Consider the following 21,023-nt stretch of genomic DNA (forward strand, 5'->3'; position numbering starts at 1 on the left):
ACTCAATTTCCCATCATCCCTGGCTGTTGACCATGCTGCTGATGGGAGCTGTAGTTCAGCCATATGTGGGGAGGGGGCACCCCTCATCCCAGAAATAAATTTCCCCTGTATAAAGTTGTAATGCTCTCTTTTCTCTAATAAAATTTGCATTCCCCCCCAGTTGCAAAAGCCTTAAGAAGAATGCACCGAAATAGTTTAATGAAATCAAATGTTACACTCCGTGTTGTGTAACCCGGCAGCAGTAAAACTGTCCATGTTGGGTGACTAACTCAGAACTTCAAGGACCATCTAAGTATCATTTCACTAGCATTTTGTTGTTGTTCAGTCGTGTCCGACTCTTCGTGACCCCATGGACTAGAGCACGCCAGGCACTCCTGTCTTCCACTGCCTCCCGCAGTTTGGTCAGACTCATGTTGGTAGCTTCGAGAACACTGTCCAACCATCTCATCCTCTGTCGTCCCCTTCTCCTTGTGCCCTCCATCTTTCCCAACATCAGGGTCTTTTCTAGGGAGTCTTCTCTTCTCATGAGGTGGCCAAAGTACTGGAGCCTCAACTTCAGGATCTTCAGGTGCATTTAGGTCTGCGCAATTAACCATGTGTACAACCTTGGTTTCCCCTCACTCGCACTTTTCACCCAGGGTGAAACAGCGAGTCAGGCCAATGGCCCATCTAGTCCAACATCCTGTTCTTACAGTGGCCAAACTAGAGGCATATGGTAAACCCACAAGCAGGATTCCCTTCCTGCAGTTTGAGGGCCAGGGCTGAGGGCAAAGTGGTTGGAGGACACCATGTTGGCAAAAACTGAGCTTAGGCTGAGCAAATGATGGAGGAGGGACATGCTTGTGGCTGCTCAAACTTGCCCAGGGGGGAGTCCCATTGCAGGGGCAGCACTTGCTTCCAAGTAAGCATGCAGCGATGTGCACAACTCGCAATGTATTCAAAAGGCCCCCTCGGTGTGTACAAGAGCACGCGCACACACGATGCCGCGGTGTGTGTATGAGTCAGTGATGGCGCAGTAGTTAAGAGAGCTGGACTAGGTCTTGGAGAGACTTGGGTTCAAATCCCCACTCAGACACGAAGCTCACGGGGTGGCCTTTGTGCCAGTCACAGTATCTCTGTCTAACCTACCTCACAGGGTTGTTGTAAGGATAAAATGGCTTTAAAGGTGTACAATGCAAAAGTTATTACCACTCTTACTTATGCTGCTCCGCTTTGGGCAGCTCTGGTAAATCCGGCCCCGCTGGAGGTGCTGCAAAATCAGTTTCTTCGCCGGCTTTTAAAACTCCCTACGTGTGTTAGTAATGCAGCTATACGACTAGAATTGAAGATTCCTTCACTAGAGACTCTCTTATGGAAACGAATATTCACCTACTGGTTAACTCTTTGGCATAGATTACCCAGCCATTATCTCGTCCAATGTCTTTGGCGTGACGAATTTGCAAACCCTTGGACTGGGAAAATCCACGCCAAACTTCTGTCCTTTGGAATCTCTCCTTCAGATTCACTTAAGTTAGACCTTGCTTCAGCAAAAAGACTAATCAATCAAAGACTGGACGATTTGGAGCTGCAGCGTAATCATATGCTGGGTGGGGGTGTCTGCTCGCCTCGGAATTTTGGAGTTACTCCAATACATCATGTCCCTCTATACCTATCCTCGCTCTCCACTGCTGGGCACCGATTCGCTTTCACCAAAGCGAGGTTTAATGTCTTTCCTTCTAATGTCCTGAGACATAGATTTTCCAAGGGCCTAGTTTCCGCCTTTTGTGATTGTGATAAACAGTCGACGGAATCTCTCCATCATATAATCTTTATCTGTTCCCTGCATAGTGAGGCTCGGGCAAAATTACTAAGACCAATAACTCAAAAACTTACAGGTGCACCAGCTGAGTCACACCTTGCCTTACTCCTGCAAGACAACGACTCCTATACAACCTTGCAGGTGGCAAGGTTTCTAAACTCTGTCATATCTCAAAAAAGGCGCTGTGGCCAACTACACGACCCCTAATACTTTTGTTTTCTGCTTCCTGGTTGCAATTTTAAAACTTGTATTTGTGCTGTGGTTTGTTTCCCTATGACTCCAGGGTCTATGGTTTGCTGTAATTTTATGTCATATATTCCATATTTTATGTTTTTATGGGCTTATAGCCGCAATAAATTTGAATTTGAAAAGGATAAAATGGGGAGGAGTAGGAGGTAAGCCAGCTTGAGCTCCTTGGAGGAAAGGAGATATAAATGTTAATAATAATAATATCCAAGACAATAAATGCCACATGTTCCCTTTTGTCTTTACTGTCGAGTGGAAAACGACAAAAACAAGCAGCTCTGAGGAAGAAAAGCTTGGCCCCACAGCAGCCTATTATCACACACATCCAGAGTCCAACACAGTCCTGGAATAATCTCCTGTACAGAAAACGTTGCAGAATTAAAAGAGGCTCCCCCTCACCCATATAAATAATGGTTGTCAAACACACCCTCCAGCTCCCATGACGAAGCCTCAGTTTTCCTGCTCCACCAAAAGGCTCATGGGGGAGAGTGTGCCACTGCTGCTGCCGCTGGCCAGTCGCGGTCTTGCTCCTTCTGCCGGCTGTAGACCAGTCCTTTTCTGAATGCCAGAGTTCTTGCCCGTGCCCTCCCACCTCGTAGGTTACGGGGCGCTGGACTGGATGAGGCCTCTTTAACTTGGCAGGGCAAAGGGTGGGATCGGGTGGGGAGCCTGGTGGGCCAAGGTGGCTGGGCTGCCCACTTCCCCCTCCGGCAATACGTGGCAGCGAGGAGGGTGCCAAAGGAGTGGGGAGGAGAGAGTTTCGGGTGCTCGGCCAGAGGGACTCCAAAAGCCCCCTTGCTCACAGCACCGTGGAGCCCGCAGCAGACTTGGCCTGTGCCTGGCGGCCAGCGGCGGGGAGCGTGCTTTCGTAGAACCTCTTCTGGGACCGCAGGAGTGGCGTCTGAGTCTCGCCGTCTTGGCAGGCCCTGCGCTTCATGCAGCGGAACGTATGCTGGGTCCAGCAGTAAACGGCGCAGTTCAGGAGGCCCTGGGATGACGCCGTCAGGGCCTAGGAGAGAGACGGGGAGACGGGCAGGGTCAGCGGCTGCAGCAGAACTGGAGAGCGGCAAAATTCCAGTTGAAGCAGCAGAATCCGGCCATTTCAACCAGCTCTTTTTCCCCCCCTCAAGACCATGAGGACTAGCACCTTAATTTATCTTTAGGGGGAAGGACCACAACGCAGCAGTAAAGCCCTTGATCTGCATGCTGAAGGTCTTGGGTTCAATCCCTGGCACATCAAGGTAGGTCTGGGAGGGACCCTTGCCTGAAAGCCACTGGTCCAACTCCACGAAATGCTGTATTTTTCGCTCCATAAGATGCACTTTTTTCCTCCTAAAAGGTAAGGGGAAATATCTGTGCGTCTTATGGAGCGAATGGTGGTCCCTGGAGCTGAATTGCCCAGGGGCCAAAAGAGGATCGTGCTTTTTATTTTACAAAGAGAAAAGGGGGTGTTGAAAGGACCCCGCTCAGCAGCTGATCAGCAAGAGATTGGGAGAGAGATAAGAGTCCCCGGCTCCCTTTCAGCCCCGCCCTCCATTGTTGAATGTGCTGCAGAGGGAGGTTGTTTGTTTCCCCAGCGACATGTGACTGGCTGATTAGATTATCTGTCTGGAAACTGTAGAAAAGGCTCCCTTTCCTTTAGAAGCTGCAGAAATGTGAGTTGAACCCCATAAAAACAGAGCTTTTCCTCTTTGCTTTTCCCCTTTTGCAAAAGGAGCTTTGCTTTTCCCCCTTTGCAAAAAAAACAAACTGCAAAACTTTTAGCTGATCCTCAAAAAACAGGGTTTTTCCCTTTGCAAAAAAAAAGCTGCAAAACTTTTAGCTGATTTGGAAAAAAACAGGGTTTTTAAAGGAGGGAAACCATTTTTTTTTCTTGTTTCCTCCTCTAAAAACGAGGTACGCCCTATGGTCCAGTGCGCCCTATGGAGCGAAAAATACAGTACTTTACATTCATGTTGGGACTTAGTCCGTTTCCAGACTCTCTGGAGTCTCCTATCCTCACTGTTGCTGTTGTTTACACTGCTTTTCTTCTGCTATCGCCCTGTTTTCCTCCCTTAAATGTATTCCTTCTCCTTATCCACATCTTTAAACAGAGAAAAAGGCCCCCTCTGAAATTGTATGCCTCAGCTTCCCCCCCCCTTTCCGTACCTTCTGCATTCGAAACAAGGCGCTCTACCGCTGCCCCTCCCCAATATAAATCTTTGACATGAAATAACGTGAACACTGCCCACGACTCTCGTTGGGTTGACTTGGACCTGTTGCTCATCCTGACTCACAGGGTTGGCGTGAGAATAAAATGGCAACGCAGGAAGGGGAAACAGTGCAGGTGGTCCTCTGAGCTCTTTGAAGAGAAGGTGCTGGGGTAGAAATCCCATAAACCGAGTGGCCCCAAAGAGCAGCCACCTCCACACACACACACCCCCCCCAAAAAAATCCCATTTGCTTTTCAGAAGGAGCACCCCAGTGCCATTTTGAAAGACGAGTAGAACCCGCAACAAAACTTTGCAGCGTGGTTCGGCACACTGCAGCCCCTTTCCATCCCCTCCTGGAAATGGCCTAGTTCAGCATGACAATTCCATTTCCTTCTCCATCCTGTTTTTTCTATAAAAAAACAACAACCCACCTGCCCCAAAGCAAAAGTCGATCAGCATTGTGTAGCTCCTGAACATGCTCAGTACACTTGCCAGGTCAGGAGCGCCCCCGTCCCCTGAGATTTCAGGGCCCAAACTTGAGACCTGGGAGGCGGAGGGGGTGCTGGTGATTATCTCTGTGCCCCCTCCCACCACTGAGCCCTGAAGATGGAAAGGAAAACCTGTTCTGTCTTCCCTGGGCTGTTTTAGCATTCCCCTACCCCGACATATTTTCTGAACTTCTGCAAACCTTGGGTGGTGCTTTTCTCCCTCTCGGAAGGTGGATGGTGCAGTTGGCAGGTGGAGAATGAGTTTGCTGTTAGTTTTTAGGATTCATTTTAATGTGGCTTTATTACCCCAGCTGCAGTCGGGGCAAGGGCCCCACCCTGCAGAGCTAGCCCATAGGTCCCATTGTCCGCAGCGCTGCTCATGTCGGCGGTGCCGTCAGGGGTTGACCCGAGGCTCACCTTGTTTGTTTTATTTTTATTTATTTTCCTTGCATTGACAGCTTCCGCCACGGAACCCAGAGGGATGCAAACCCAGAGGGATCCCAAGCAGTCACTGTGGGATGTGATCCATGAGAAGCAGTCAAGTACAACATTGCTTGTAATGCTAGAGAAGAGATGCGAGGGAATGTTTGGTCCAGCCAGTCGAAACTTCCTGTTCCTCCTGGCTGGAGCATCCTTCCTTTTGCATGTGATAGAAGGTGGGCGTGGCCTTACCTGTCCAGGTAACAAAAGGACAAGTCACGCAGCACCCCTCTCTCTTTTTGACTTCCTTCTTCGTTTGACCAGCTTCTAGCTAGGACTGCTCTGCTAGCTCTCAGCTAGCAGCAGCACTGGGGTTATTCCCCCCATATGGGGTAGATCCACATGTACATATTTGTAACTAAGTCCGCCTTCAGGGATCCAACTGTGAACTGATGTGAGTAAACTTATTTTATCGTCTTTGAATAAGATAGTGGGGCCTTAATTCTTTTTAAGAGGGATTCAAGGGAACTTACCAGGAACGTACAATTCAATCTGAGACAGACTGAATTGTATAATAGTGAGAGGCTCACACGAGCCTGCAACCAGTTGTCTGCTGTGCATGAGAAGAGGAATGTAAACTCTGCCAAGTAAAGGAACTTGCTAGCGCAAGGTAGGAAGGAAATTAATAATACATCCTTTCCAGTCATCGTGGGAAAGGGAGGTCATCAAAGAGGTTCAGTCCTGTGGATTGTCACACCTCTACCTGGAGTCTATGACGTACAATCAAGCTAGAACTGCAATCTCCCGGAGATTGAGCAATATTGCCAGACAAGAGGACATAGCCCAAGTGAAATCAGGGGTGTTCCTAGGGGACCAGATATATCAAATGACACCAGCCCCTTATCTCGCGGAAATCCACTACGTGGAATACCGCAGACTCCTTACAGCGGCTAGACTGTGTGGTGTAGTGGTTAAGAGCGGTAGACTCGTAATCTGGGGAACCGGGTTCGTGTCTCCGCTCCTCCACATGCAGCTGCTGGGTGACCTTGGACTAGTCACACTTCTCTGAAGTCTCTCAGCCCCACTCACCTCACAGAGTGTTTGTTGTGGGGGAGGAAGGGAAAGGAGAATGTTAGCCGCTTTGAGACTCCTTCGGGTAGTGATAAAGCGGGATATCAAATCCAAACTCTTCTTCTTCTTCTAGACTAAACACCCTTGATTCCGCGGTATTGTGGGGAAGGTACAAGGGAGTTCCATACACCCAGAGAACCTGTCATTGTACTTTGGACGTGGTTGAGTCTACCAAACATATTTTTCTGACTTGTCCTCTCTATGTAGAACTCAGGCAAAACCTTATAGCTCCACTTTTACGTCAATCTAGCTTTCTATCCAGAGAAAGACAGGTTTTATACTTACCGAACAATGTCACTAGAAATACAGCCTGCCAGGTGGCTAAATTTATTTTTTTAGCTTTTAAGCGTCACAAGATTTTAATAGATTGCATTGATATGGGGCTATCTGTTTAGCTCCATTCCATTGTGGGTTATGTTTTCCTTTCCCCCCCTCAAATTCAGAGGTTTTTTTAAATTCTGTACAAATGTATTCCCCCCCCCCTGACTGACGGTCGAATTAAAGAATGTATGTATAATATATCCTCTCCTGCCACCCAGAACATTCCCACAACCACCTGCTCAGGCACTGACAAGCCCCAGACCTGCATTCTTAATTGCCTGCATAAGCCTGATGGAAAAGAAAAAAAATTCAGCGGGCACTGAAAACCTGGCACAAAAGGCGCCTGCTAAATCTCTAGTGGCAGAGTGTTCCACAGGACTGGGCCAGTGACACTAAAGTCTCTGCTTCTTGTCGTCAAATTTGCCTCACCAACTCAGGAAACAAGCAAAGACTCTTCTGCAGCTGATCGAAGGTTCAGGCGATTTCTGAGGTACCCTAAGCTGTTCAGGGCTTCGAAAATTAACACAATGCTTACCTCTAAAACACAGATTCCCATGTACGGCCTGGTGTGCTCCAAAGATGTCAGTCTGAAGATTCCAAGGATAAAGGCTGGAAAAATTGGGAGGGGAGGACTCAAAAACAGCCAACAATAAAATCGCATTGCTGTAGCCCCAAAGTGACTTCGGTCAGGCACAGATAGGTGTTTTTATTTCCCCAGCCAATTATTTGTTTTACTAATTCAATCTGTATCTTCCCAAAGATGTCCCAGGGTGGCAAACTTCAAAACTTTAAAGAATACAACTGAAAATACAATACTTTTAAAACAATTTTAAACCAGGGCTTTTTTTCAGCTGGAACGGCACCTCTGAGGAATCAGAGTTGCTAAATGTGCCCCTGGATTCTGTGGGCTCAGAATTCAGCTGAAAAGTCCAGTGTACTTACTATGATTATTATTTTAATCAATACATGCCAACACACCTATTTTTCCTCACGTTTACAAATAAAAGCTTGCTTCTTTCCTATTCCACCCCCTCTTTCCCCCCCCCTCTCCTTTGGGTGCTTGTCGTATTTAGATCGCAAGTCTACGGAAAATGCCCCTTCACTTTGAAAAACCGAATCCATAGTCTCTTTCTAAACAAAATTTGGTGATAAAGAAAGGGAAACACAGGGAGGAATCTAGCTCTGAAGGGGGTGTGCTTAGCACAGCTTGCCCTGCCTCAGAAGCAAAGCAAATAAATCTAATTGATCCACATAAACTGGATTTGCACCATGTATTTTTGGTGGGTCTTTAAGTGCCCCCCCCCGACATTGTATGGAATAAAAATAGTTGTGTTTGTTTATCTCTTTTTTGGTGGGGATTTAAAAGCCTATGGGTTATTAATAATCCAGAATGTCAAATAACACTGGTGCAAGAGTTTTAGCATATTGGACAGACAAGTTAATTCATGGAAGTTCACAGAAGGACATTTTCCAGTCTACAGCTCCCCTCTTCTTTCATCCAACTTGCATCCCCCAAAAACCTTTCTGGAGCTTCCAAGTTCTAAAGGTAAAGAGACCCCTGACCATTAGGTCTAGTCGCGGACGACACTGGGGTTGCGGCGCTCATCTCGCTCTATAGGCCAAGGGAGCCGGTGTACAGCTTCCGGGTCATGTGGCCAGCATGACTAAGCCGCTTCTGGCGAACCAGAGCAGCGCACGGTAATGCCGTTTACCTTCCCGCCGGAGCGGTACCTATTTATCTACTTGCACTTTGACACGCTTTCAAACCTAGCAGTTTGAAAGCATGTCAAAAAAAGCAGTTGGCAGGAGCAGGGACGAAGCAACAGGAGCTCATCTCGTTGCGGGGATTCAAACCGCCAACCTTCTGTTCAGTCGTTCAGTCGTGTCCGACTCTTCCGTGACCCCATGGACCAGAGCACGCCAGGCACGCCTATCTTTCACTGCCTCCCGCAGTTTGGCCAAACTCATGCTAGTCGCTTCGAGAACACTGTCCGAGAACACCAAGCTCTAGAGGCCCCTAATTTTCCATAATGCCTTTTTGTGGGTTATCAGGAGAAAAGGTAAGAAGGAACATTGTTTTATTTATTTTCTTCAAATTAACTTATCTGAGAGAGCAAGCCACACACACACACACACACACACACACAAACATATAATCAACTTATCTGGGAGTAACTCTCATTGACTTTCTAGACACGTAACAAGGCAGACTGTCAAAGGCAGGGCATTCCCCAGCTTTCCTTACCTGGACCCCAGCAGCAAAAAAATATCATGGGGTACAGAAACACTCTTTGCTCTACCATCTTAATCATCGCCCACTCCTGATCGCCCACGTAGCCAGTTGAATTCAGAAACTTCTTGTACAGCCCTCTGGCTCGGATAAGCAAAACCTGCGGAAAAAACAAAACCAGTTTTCAGAATCTACTAGTTCCTCCTGATCGTGTTTAATGAGGAGGGCTTGGGCTCTAAGCCCCCGGCAGCCACGAAGCCCAGGATTAAATACACCCTGACTTCCTCAGAGGAAGCTGTTGCTATAAATCTCACTAACATGAGCAATACACTCTATGCGTAAATAAAATAAAATTCAGCACAACCACCTGCTTATGATAGCAATGAAGTAGATGGAACAGGTAGCACTCAGAAGACAGCAAAATCGCATCTGGCATGTGAGTTCCATTTAGGGCTGCACGATATATTGATACAGCGTCCAAAACTGGTTTGAAGTCTATACTGTGATATCGGTGTCATAGTTTTTGACCTGGCAATATATCACAAAACATGGTGTGTGTGTGTGTGTGTGTGTGTGCTATGCAAATTCAAATTCAAATTCATTCTTTATTACGGTCAAAGACCAGCTCTTAAAAAGGAGGTAAAGTAAAAATAAAAAATAAATACAGCGGATCCCTTGGACGAAACATTTTCCAGGGATGTTACATATATAAAACTCTTTGAACAAGATTTAAAAGAAAATTATTAATTGCATTACAATGTTAAAGATTTAAAATAGTGGCTGCAGAAAGCTGAGCCCGGCTCGCTCGAGATTCCATTGAGGAGAAACTTAGATGGGCTGAGAAGAAGGTCTATATCTGCAAATTTGGACACAAAATCTGGCAACCGCCCTGGTAATCATCGGGTCTTTACCTAACAAGAACAGGTTGTATAACTGCTTTTCTGGGAGGCTTGCAAACCTCACCAGTATGGGGTCCATGATCTCCCTTCGAGCTTCTTCATATAGAGGGCATCTGAAGAACGAGTGTTCAGGGCTTCCTATTTCCCCTAGTGGGCATACGCAGAGTCTTTGGGCGTATGGGATTTTTTTATAGAGCCCCTCCAGCACTGGCGTGGGCAATGCCGCGCTTCTGGCAAGAGTAAACGCCCTTCTTGAGTTTTTTGACAGGAGAAAGGAGAGGTAAGGTGCTATGCAAAAATCACAACGTGGGGGAAACCGTGAAGCCAGTCAATGCCTTTACGTAGCTCCAGCCTTATTTCAGATAACGTGATATATTGGTATATTGCTATGTTTAGCTGGTGATATGTTGCGATGCTGAAAACCAGATATCGCACAGCCCTATATATGCAAAACCACATATACTTGAACTGCCCTCCCATGGCCCTCCTTACCTTCCTGAGCCAGCACAAGAGCAGACCTTATCCCCCCCCCCCAAGCAAGGCAGAGAGCAAATTTTAAGCACTCTGCTTTCCTTTTTTAAAAAAATCTTTTTATTAATCATTTACACGGTATTTTACAGAAATGTACGGTAAATATTCCAAATACAAATAAGAATAAAAACTTTGAAAAAAACTGTTATCCCATATTGTCATCATTTTGCTTGATTACTGCTCCGTAGCTCTTTACGATTTTATCTATAGACACACATCTATATTGTTTTAAATAATGTTCAGTTAATATTTACCATACAACAATTAATTTTAAGCCAAACCTGAGTATAAGATCATCCACTAGGCTAAAGAAAAAATACATATAAATAACTACAAAAAAAAACAAAACACCCACTTTACATTCCCCCCACCAGCCAAATTAAAAACAAAAAAACAAAACAAAAACAAAAAAAAACTTGACAAAACAAAAACAACAAAAACCAATGCTAACAGATGATCCAAACCCAATTGACTTCCTGTCCACCCCAAACGTATAACCCATTCTTACTTATAAGTGTAAGTCGACAAGTCTACATTTCTTCATTACATCATCATTCCACTGCAATATCAACCGGTACCCTGAACACTCTGCTTTCCTTACTGGGCAAAGCTCATTCAGCACACAAGCTCTGGGATGCTCTCACGAGATCTCGTAGGGCCATCTAAGTTCCCGTGAAATCTCGTGAGAGCTTCCCAGACCCCAGCAGGCAACGTGGGATGCTTGAAAGCTCTTTCCGCATCGGGAAAACACAGCACAAAACGAGCTTTTTACGCTATCCACCTCGCATGCAATTAATTTGCAAGGTTTCAATTTGCAGGGTCCATCGAACCTCCTATGGGGAAGGTTCTCAGGCAGGGTGGAGGGTGAGAGGATTTGTCCATGCGATGACCACCAGGTGGAAAGCCTTGTTCATATGGTTTTTCACTGCAAACTTTACGACGATCTCCGCCAGCAATTCCTGGACCAGCTATTTATCCCTAGAAGGAGACCAGAGCGGGAAGTCTTACGTTTCCTACTAACGGGGACTGACCAGGAGCTTACCAAATTGGTAGCTCAATACCTACATTTGCTCTTTTCTCGTCGTAATATTCTGCAGTCGTCTGAGTTATCAGGAGTCCCAGAGATGTGATTGTGGACAGCGGAGTCTTGTCTCCTTTTTCTTCTAACATACCATATATACTTGAGTATAAGCCTAGTTTTTCAGCACACTTTTTGTGCTTTAAAAGCTGCCCTCGGCTTATACTCAAGTCAACCATTCCTTAAGAAGTGTACAAGAACGGCGGTTCTTTACTCTCCCCAGGCAGCTTGTTGCATTCCAGAATTGCTCACATAAATGCAAACTTTAGACCCCAGAAGGCAGAAAGCCTATCAGTTAAGGAAGTATTAAAACCCCACAGGTGCTCACTTTCCCTGGCTCCTGCTTAAACAGGACAGGATCCCAGCCTTCTCTGTATAACACAAGGGAACATTGCGCTGTGGGTTAAACCACAGAGCCCTAGGACTTGATCAGAAGAATGGCAGTTTGAAACCCTGCGACGGGGTGAGCTCCACAGCAGCAAAGGAGGAAGAGGAAGGAGCAGCCCAAATGGCTGCTTTGGGCTGCTCGTTCCTCCTCTACCACAGTGGCAAAGGTGAACCGGCTTATACTTGAGTCAATAAGCTTTCCCACATTTTTGTAGGGAAATTAGGTGCCTTGGCTTATATTTGGGTCGACTTATACTCGAGTATATACGGTAGTCTGTGCCACTGTGAAAGTATTAATCCGCTTCTGTTTTGTATGTATGTGTGTTTGTTTGATGCCAATAAAAGGTTGATGAATGAATGAATTTGCAGGGTTGAAATTGTGAAAGTCAACTGCCCATAAGATGCAATTGCACTGTATTGCAAAAATGGTTATCTCACACAGATACACGCATCCTACATTGGCTCTTCCTAGTCATCAAAATGCTAGAGAACGCTGGGGTCTCATCAGCATGTGGTGGGAATGTGCGAAAGTGGCTCAGTTCCAGGAAGAATTTGTTGAAATAAAAGCAAATACTGAACAAAACACGTCTAAATGTCCAGAGCTGGCTCTGCTCAGCATTTTTTCATGATGTAGCACTAAGTTACAGTTCAAACCCCTGGTGGCCACATGCTTCTTTAACAAACTGGTACAATGAAGTACGTTAAGCAGCACTTGTGGAAAAATTGACTAACAGAATAAAATTCACATATGGTTTAAAGCAAAAAGACTCTTTTGCAATAGATTGGTACAGATTTATTACGTACACAGCTAAGCATGAAGAAAAGAGGACTGCCTTCACATTATGAAACTGTTGGGTAAACTGTATAGTTATGGGTTTGCAGGGAACAAGCGTCTCCTAAAATTCCTGGGTGCCCCGGTTCTCCCCACAGTTTCTGAAATTAGTAAATGTGGGGTTTGGTCAAAGGATTTGGCAAGGCCTAAAAAATAAGTCAAGCCAGCTTCCTCAGGAGATTGGCTGGAGAGGTGCCATTGAAGAACAAAAACAGGCGATGGCAGAGCCATCCCCTGAGAAAAGGCGGGGCATTCAGTTTCCTGCAAGAAAGGGGATGGACTCCAGCTGCGGGTTAGCTAGCAAAAGGCAAAAGCAGAGCTGGGAGAGGGAGGCTGCCAGGAATTCAATGTAGATAATGAGTCCTTTTTTTTTTTTTTTTGCCTCGTCTTTTGAATAAGCAGGATGCTCTCTCTCAGCTTTCAGCTGAGAGAAGCAGAGGTGAAGCCCGTTCCCCTATGGAATCAGCTTCACCACATGTAAATATATTTATCTAAGCTTATCTGCCTCTTTGAGCCTGTATTGTGACTCACGGATGACTGTAAGTAAACTCTTTTATATCTTATAATCAGTACTGTGTTGTGTCTTTACTTTTAAGAGGGAAGAAGGGGAATATACCAGGAATATATATTTCTTATAGAGGCTTTAGCAAGCCTATGCAACTGTTTTCTGCTGTGTAACTCTGCTAAGTTTGGAGCTTGCTCACACAAGCTGGGTTGATATATATAAAATAATATATACTCATCCACACTCCTAAACATTCCCACAAAAAATATCAATGATTCCATGATTCTACTGTGGGGAGTTTGTGGGGAGAGGTATCCCAAACGGGTTCCTCAAAGCCCCACTGCCTGTGCTGCCAGCTCCCCCTTTCCATTGTAAGCCTGGTGGACTAAGGCAGTGGTCAGCAACCTTTTTCAGCGGTGAGCCGGTCCACCATCCCTCAGACCATGTGGTAGGCCGGACTATATTTTTTGGGGGAAATTAACAAATTCCTATGCCCCACATTTTAAATAAAAGCACACATTCTACTCATGTACAAACACGCTGATTCGCGGATCGTCCGCAGGCCGGATTGAGAAGGCGATTGGGCTGCATCCAGCCCCCGGGCCTTAGTTTGGGGACCCCTGGACTAGGCCCTACTGTCCCTCTGGGTTGCAACACCAGTCTGTAGCTCAGTGGTACAGCATCTGCTTTGCATGCAAAAGGGCCCATATTCAGTCCCCAACAGCATCTCCAGGTAAGGCTTGGGTGAGAACCCTGTCCAAAACCCCAGAGAGCTGCTGCCAGTCAGTGTAGGAAATATTGACCCAGATGGGCCAATGATCTGTGTTGTGTATTGATTCAAGGGTTATCATATCTGTATTATTATTGTCTGTATTCACATTAGGGAAAAGTAACTGCCTTCCTGTTCCAGAAGGAACAGCTACTATTGGTTCATTTAAGTTGCTGCATTTGGATCCGCAGTCTTATTGGTTCCCACCAAAAGGCAGCTTTGTGATTGCTTGAGATTGTTCCCTCCAAAATGTATCCTTTCTAGCCAGTCTTCTGTTCCTATAAATGTAGCATCCCTCTCCTCAGTTCCTCAATCTTGTTTGCCTGAATAAAGAGTGTTACATAAAAAGCTGTCTCTTGCCTGCTATGTCAGAGCTGAAATCACTTGCTGAATCACGATCCCCACGTTACAACAATCTGTACAAAGCAGGTTCTGTCAGCTGATCCTAAGGGCCTCAAGGCTTGATTCTCCAGTCCAGCCGACTTGTCTCGTGTCTTTCCCGTGGGTACTGCTTTGGGTCTTGATCTCTGCCTAGTTTTGATTCTGTGCCCCTATCTCTGGCCCTTCTTGCTGTTCCAGAACCTGAATCCCTCTTGTTTTAAACCACACCCTGGCTTCTGGAATACCTCCCTGCCCACACCTGTAATTCCAGATCACCTGGAGCCCAGCTCTGCTTTTCCTGAGGCCAACTTTTTTTGCCATGAGTGCCTGTGTCTCTTACCAGGATAGCAATGAAGCTGGCAAGGAATGAGATGAAAAACACTCCGATGCCGTAAGAGAACATCACACCGCAAGGATATTGATGGGGACCGGTGATGAACTTGACTTCCGTGTGCATCAAGAGGCACCTGCCGGACAGAAAGAAGAAGAAGAAGAAGAAGAAGAAGAAGAAGAAGAAGAAGAAGAAGAAGAAGAAGAAGAAGAAGTTTGGATTTGATATCCCACTTTATCACTACCCGAAGGAGTCTCAAAGCGGCTAACATTCTCCTTTCCCTTCCTCCCCCACAACAAACACTCTGTGAGGTGAGTGGGGCCGAGAGACTTCAGAGAAGTGTGACTAGCCCAAGGTCACCCAGCAGCTGCATGTGGAGGAGCGGGGAAGCGAACCCGGTTCACCAGATTACGAGACTACCGCTCTTAACCACTACACCACACTGGCTCTCCACACCACACTGGGGACCCTAGTCCCTGATAAAGCACAATATGGACTCACAGGTCAGTGGGACAGGCTGCAGAGGCTCACACAGGCAGGGCCAGTCATCGTCAAAAGGAGGCACCCCATTAGAGGCACCCCAAGTAGCCTGATTGCTGTAGCCCATGAGTGGATAACCTCGGGGCTGGATTACTGCAACACGCTCAATGTGGGGCTGCCCTTGGAAGCTTCTGCTGGTGGCCAGAGTGCTGGTGGGGAACCTGGCTAACATCTCCAACTGGGCCAGGTTCAAGCTCCTTGTGTTATTTTACAAAGCCCTGAATGACACAGGTCCAGGGAACCTCAGGGGCCACCTGAACACTTATATCCCAGCTTGATCACTTAGATCACCTGCAGGAGCATCGTTGCTCCCTCCCTGAGTTGGCGAGGCTCACCTGAGATCGGCACAGAAGCCTGTGTAAGGCTCTGTCGAGAGAGATTCAACTTTCACCTTTTATACTAATGATCGGGAAGGGCGGGGTATAAATAAAAAATTATTATTATTATTATTATTATTATTATTATTATTAATTCTCAAATGTTTACTGAAAACATTTCTTTGCAGCCAGGCTTTCTATTTTTCCCCCTTTTTGTTAAAAAATGTATTTTTCTTTTTTATTTATTTAAACAAGAACATACACTGCAACAACACACAAGAACAGAAGAACAAGAAAACTGAACGAAAACTAAAATTAAACATGCACACAAAATACAAATTTGCAAATTTGTTTCATTCACATTCCGGGGGGGGGGGGGAAATATGAGACTGGTGTTGTGGGGGTGGTAATAAGATTTGTAAAAAGAGATGTTTTATTTATAAATATCTGGATCTAATGAAATTGTCACTTAAAGCTGCAAGAGCTGGTGGAGTGGTCTTCTTCGAGAGGCTGTGGAATCTCCTTCCTTGGAGCTTTTAAAGCAGAAGTTGGATGGCCATCATTAGCCGAGATTCCTGCATTGCAGGGGGTTGGAATAAATAACCCCTGGGGTCCCATTCTATGATTCTATGATTACTAAGAGTCATTTGGACCTTGTAATCATTGATATACAAAATTAAATTTTGCAACATATTTGAAAATGAAGCTTCTTTTGTTTGTCCTCTACTGTACCTTGATTTTTAAGTTATTTTTTTCAGCAGTAACTATAGACCAGATCTAACTATACCATAAATCCTTAGTTAATGCCTCTAAATACTTCCATTTCCTTGTGTTAACCCTCCTGGCAGCTAACAATTAATACATATTCTATTCCATAGCCAAACCATCTTCATTTGGCCCACCCTATATCCCCATTAACGCTAAGGAGGGAATTGGTATTCTGCTGACGAAGAAAATTAAGAAGCATTTTCCGTAATAGTCAGCTGACGATTAGTAAATTAAAAGCCAAACAACAATTTAAACACTATCATTGTTGCAAACCGCTTTGATTTTTTTTAAAAAAATGAAATTGCGGTATGCAGATAGTTTTGCAATAGCTAAATAAATATCTAATTGTTAGAGGGGGGGGGCTCCATTCAGTGCTGTGGAAGGTGCAGTCTTGATTCATTCAGCAACAATGAATGTCAGGTTGACTCACCCATGTTCCGCAGTGAAGTTCTGATAACATTCGTAATAGTTGCCCAGCCCAAACACAGGACCCATCAGTAAGAGAGGGACAGCACTGGAAGGAGAAATTGACAGTGTCCCAGTTAAAACAGGCCTCGCGTAAATCTTCTTTCCAGGGACAACAAAGAAACAGGATTGGTCACAGTCCAGAGTGAGTGAATATCCGAATCTGCTTCATATGGAATCATAGCTGTCAAGTTTCGGATTTGAAAATAAGGGCTCAGCAGTCTCACCTATCCCGGGGACAGTCACATGTCAGTGGTGGGCGGAGCCAGAAGCAAAAGTGGGCGGAGCAGCAATGTAAACTCCAAGCGGGCTCGGGCTCGGAGCGGAGCAAAGAGGAGGGCAGCCATGTGCTCCGCGCGATGGAGCCCTATTGTCTTCTTGTCTGATCCCATCAAAACAGGACAGGAAGCAGCAGCTGCTCAAAGGCAGCCAGGCTCTGCCCACCAGCTAACCCTATTGGCCGGCTGAGGGGCTCGGCGGCAACGGATAGGGGCTGATGTAGGGGGAGGAATACACCCCCCTGTAAGCACGGGAAACGGCTCCCACTTGCTTTGAGGGCTGAGGCTTTTCTCTCCAAGTAGGCGAGGTCTTCCCACCCAGTCCCTGGCCAGCAGGGGAGGAGCTGCTTCCATTAAAAACGGGAAATTTAAGGGAAATAAAAAGTAAGGGAGAGCAGCGGAAAACTGCTTGAAATAAGGGAGAATCCCGGGGAAAACGGGATACTTGACAGCAGTGTATGGAATCAGATCTTTGGGCCACCTTTGACTACACCATACATTTAAAGCACTACCACTTTAAACAGTCCTGGCTTCCCCCAAAGAATTATGGGAGCTGTAGTTTGTTAAGGGTGCTGATAGTCAGTTGATAGCTCCTCCCAGAGCTGCCATTCCCAGAGTTCCTTGGGCATGGAGACTAACTGTTAAACCGCTCTGGGAATTATAGTGTAATAAGAGAGGATGAAAAACCTTTCTTTAGCAACCTTCTCCACTAACCACAATGTTATTCGCTTGGTTGCTTAAATATATACTACCTTTGCTTTTTTTAGAAAACAAAACAAAACCGTTCTTTCTGAATAGAGGAAGTCCTATTCCAAACCATTTAAACTTACCCGGACAAAACGATAGCTATTCGGCCAATGTGATTTACGTAGCTTAGAATCTGCAAAAGAAAGGGGGGGAAACCACACACAAGGGATTTAACTGCTTTGTATAGTTTTGACACAAGACGGGGAGTCACCGTTTTGATACGCATAAAACAACTGCGTGTGACAGTAATCCATCACCTTACTCTCATTTGACTTGCAAAATTTCAACCACGCGAGTCAATTCTCAAGCAAGTCGGAGAGCTTAGGAGCTCTTGCTGTGGCTGTAGAGACCAAGGTGGGAGAGACATGTTTTGTTGCAGCTGGGACAGATGAAGGTGTCCAGTTGTGCTGCTGCAGATGCACCATCAAGGCATTTCTTCTCTCTGCACTCTCTGTTTTTTGTTGTTCAGTCATTCAGTCGTGTCCGACTCTTCGTGACCCCATGGACCAGAGCACGCCAGGCACGCCTACCCTTCACTGCCTCTCGCAGTTTGGCCAAACTCATGTTAGTAGCTTCGAGAACACTGTCCAACCATCTCATCCTCTGTCGTCCCCTTCTCCTTGTGCCCTCCATCTTTCCCAACATCAGGGTCTTTTCTAGGGAGTCTTCTCTTCTCATGAGGTGGCCAAAGTACTGGAGCCTCAACTTCAGGATCTGTTCTTCTAGTGAGCACTCAGGGCTGATTTCTTTAAGAATGGATACGTTTGATCTTCTTGCAGTCCATGGGACTCTCAAGAGTCTCCTCCAGCTCTCACTTCCATACACTCTCTGTTTACCGGGTGCAAAGAGAGCTTTTTAAGCTCTCCATTTTCCTTGGAAGAGCAAGGCCCACTCAGTGTGCCAGCTCTGGGATGCTCTCGTGAGATCTTGTGGGGCAATCTGAGATTTCTTATGAGCGTTCCTAGCTACTCATATGCTGATGAATTTTCAGGATGACATTTTAAAGGGAGGGGGGAAGCACACACACATGCAGAATTGTAGAGAACTGAACTTAAGACTATTGGGGGAAAAGAGACACTGATTTGACAGATTCATCCATCACTCATGCCACGGAAGGGTTGTGAGCTTAAGCAAGGAAGTGGGCTGCAGGAACCTGCAGTGAGGTTACATAGAAGTAAAGACAGCTGTTCTTCCAGCCACTGAGAAATTCAAAGCAAGGAAGGGATCCCCAAAGGTCATCTTGTCCACCCCCTGCAATTCTGGAATCACAGCTCAAGAATCCTTGGCAGGTGGCCGTCCAACCTCTGCTTAAAACTCTCCAGTGAAGGAGAGTCTGCTACCTTCTAAGCTAATTCTTTGCACTGCCTTGCCTTCAGAAAGTGCTTCCTAAAGTTTAGCAGGAAACTCCTTCCTGGTCATTCGAATCCATTGATTTGATCCTCTCTTCTGGAGCAGCAGAAAAGCAGCTCGCTCCATCTTTCAGATGTTTGAAGATGGCTCTCATATCTCCTTTCAGACTCATATTCTCCAGGCTAAACATCCCCAACTCCCTCAACCATTCCTCATATGGTTTGCAGACCCTTTCCTCCTGGGTCTTGTGGCTGCTTTGGGTGCCCAGGCACACACTACACTGTGGGTTTGTGGTCCAGGCCTGAATCTTTAGGTGCCTGGGGGCAGCTTGACCTCAGCATCTCCAGCTATTGGGGTGTGGGGAGGGTGGGTGGGTGGGTGTGGATGTTATGAGACTTCCCGCTGGGGCAAGTTGTGAGACTGACCCCCAGGGTGGAACGAAGCCTCTGTGCACTCCTGGCTACACGAGTCCATGGGCACATTAGTAATATGTGATTGTTCCCCAGGTTGAAGAACAACACACACGAGCCATTTAGGCTAAAACCTACTTTATTGTAGATAAAGTGCAGAGTATGTCTCTGCGTAGCCAGCTCAGGAATTGAGAGCTGTCTGTAATTGCGTCCAGCATCTCTGAGCCAGAACAGAAAGATACAACAGTACAATACAGAAACATCACATGTGTGGGAAGGTTGGTACGACCAGTGGGTTTCCCACAGGATGAAAACATGACTCATAGTCAAGTGACCTCGCTTCTTGCAGCTCGGTTTGTAATAATATCACAACAGTGGATGCTTGAGAACCAGGAGGAAGAGGCTGACAAGGGAATATCCCACACCAAGGAGACAAATAACTTGTTATGCAATAAGAGTGTTCCCCTTTTTTCCCTTTTTTCTTCCAGACCTGGATTTATGGGCAGCACTCACGAGAGTGAGGAGGCAAAGGTTGACAAGAGAAAGAGAAAGTAAGTGAAGGTGAAAAGAGAGAGAGAGAGAGAGAGAGAGAGAGAGAGTGACCTGCCTCAATTAGTCTGGCCAATGTTGGGAGTTGTAGTTTGCAACGGAGAAATTTACTACTCTTTGCATTTTAATGCAAATCCTTCCCAACACACAACTCACAAACTCCCGCCCCACCAGGCCTCCTCTTCCCCAACTTGTCCAATTTGTCTTGTAAAGCTATCCAAGTTGGCGGGCATCCCTGCTTCCCCTGGAAGCGAGTTCCATTCTTTAACCATGTGTTGCGCAAAGAAGGACTTTCTTGTATCTGTATCTTGAATCTTACAACACTCAGAATCACTGGATGTCCACGAGTTCTTGTGTTAGAAGAGAGGGAGAAAAATGTTTCTTTGGCTGTTGCTGCTGGTAGGTAGCTGGAAATGCTTTACCAACCTAGCAATCCGGCGCACAGATCGTGCAGCTGCCTCCACCTGCAGAAACTACACACGGGGCTCCTTGTGTCCCTTGAGACAGCGGTGAGCTGAGCCAGCTGTGGAGGGACTGCTGATCACAGAGCAGGTGAAGTATTTACTTAGGTTTGTCTTTTTCTCAGAACTGTGCCCCTCTGTTCCCAAACAGTGACGCTTGCTCCTCAAGAGTGTTGTTTGAGGGCAGATGACGACAAGGGAGCGGTTTTGCGTCTGCCTCTGCCCAGGAGAACCTGCTCTGCTCGGGTTACGGACACTGCAAACAGCAACCGTTCCTAGACAACACCCACCAAAATTGACACTGCAAACAGCCACCCTAGACAACACCCACCAAACATTACATGGCTATGCATGGATGCAAGTCTATGCGTCACTTTGCCATCAGGGAGCAGATTAGCAGGTACAAGACAAGCCCAGACACCATGACTTTCCCCCAACAGACACTCAGAATTCTCTGCTTGTAACAGCATGAATCTCACATCAAGGATCAATGCTTGAGATCCAAAGTATTTGTAGTAGCCTGCTGTAGGAGGCTGTATCACATGATGTAGGTCATGTGATTGTATGTCTCAGGCCAGTTATGTTTCCCCACCTAGTAG

At 46.2% G+C, this 21,023-nt stretch overlaps 1 protein-coding gene across 1 annotated transcript in view; it reads right to left on the bottom strand.

Moving 5' to 3' along the window:
- Positions 1-2,267: 2,267 nt before the first annotated feature.
- Positions 2,268-21,023, bottom strand: part of TMEM116 (transmembrane protein 116) — a 44,064-nt gene continuing 25,308 nt past the window's right edge. Inside the window, exons 6-11 of the mRNA XM_033159273.1 lie at positions 17,738-17,787; positions 16,595-16,678; positions 14,549-14,675; positions 8,842-8,986; positions 7,132-7,205; positions 2,268-3,053 (exon numbers count right to left, since the gene is read on the bottom strand). Of these exons, the coding sequence (XP_033015164.1) occupies positions 2,844-3,053; positions 7,132-7,205; positions 8,842-8,986; positions 14,549-14,675; positions 16,595-16,678; positions 17,738-17,787 (690 nt within the window). The 3' untranslated portion in view covers positions 2,268-2,843. The remainder of the gene's footprint in view (positions 3,054-7,131; positions 7,206-8,841; positions 8,987-14,548; positions 14,676-16,594; positions 16,679-17,737; positions 17,788-21,023) is intronic.

This window comes from Lacerta agilis, chromosome 8, assembly GCF_009819535.1.
Source record: "Lacerta agilis isolate rLacAgi1 chromosome 8, rLacAgi1.pri, whole genome shotgun sequence".
Taxonomy (NCBI): domain Eukaryota; kingdom Metazoa; phylum Chordata; class Lepidosauria; order Squamata; family Lacertidae; genus Lacerta; species Lacerta agilis.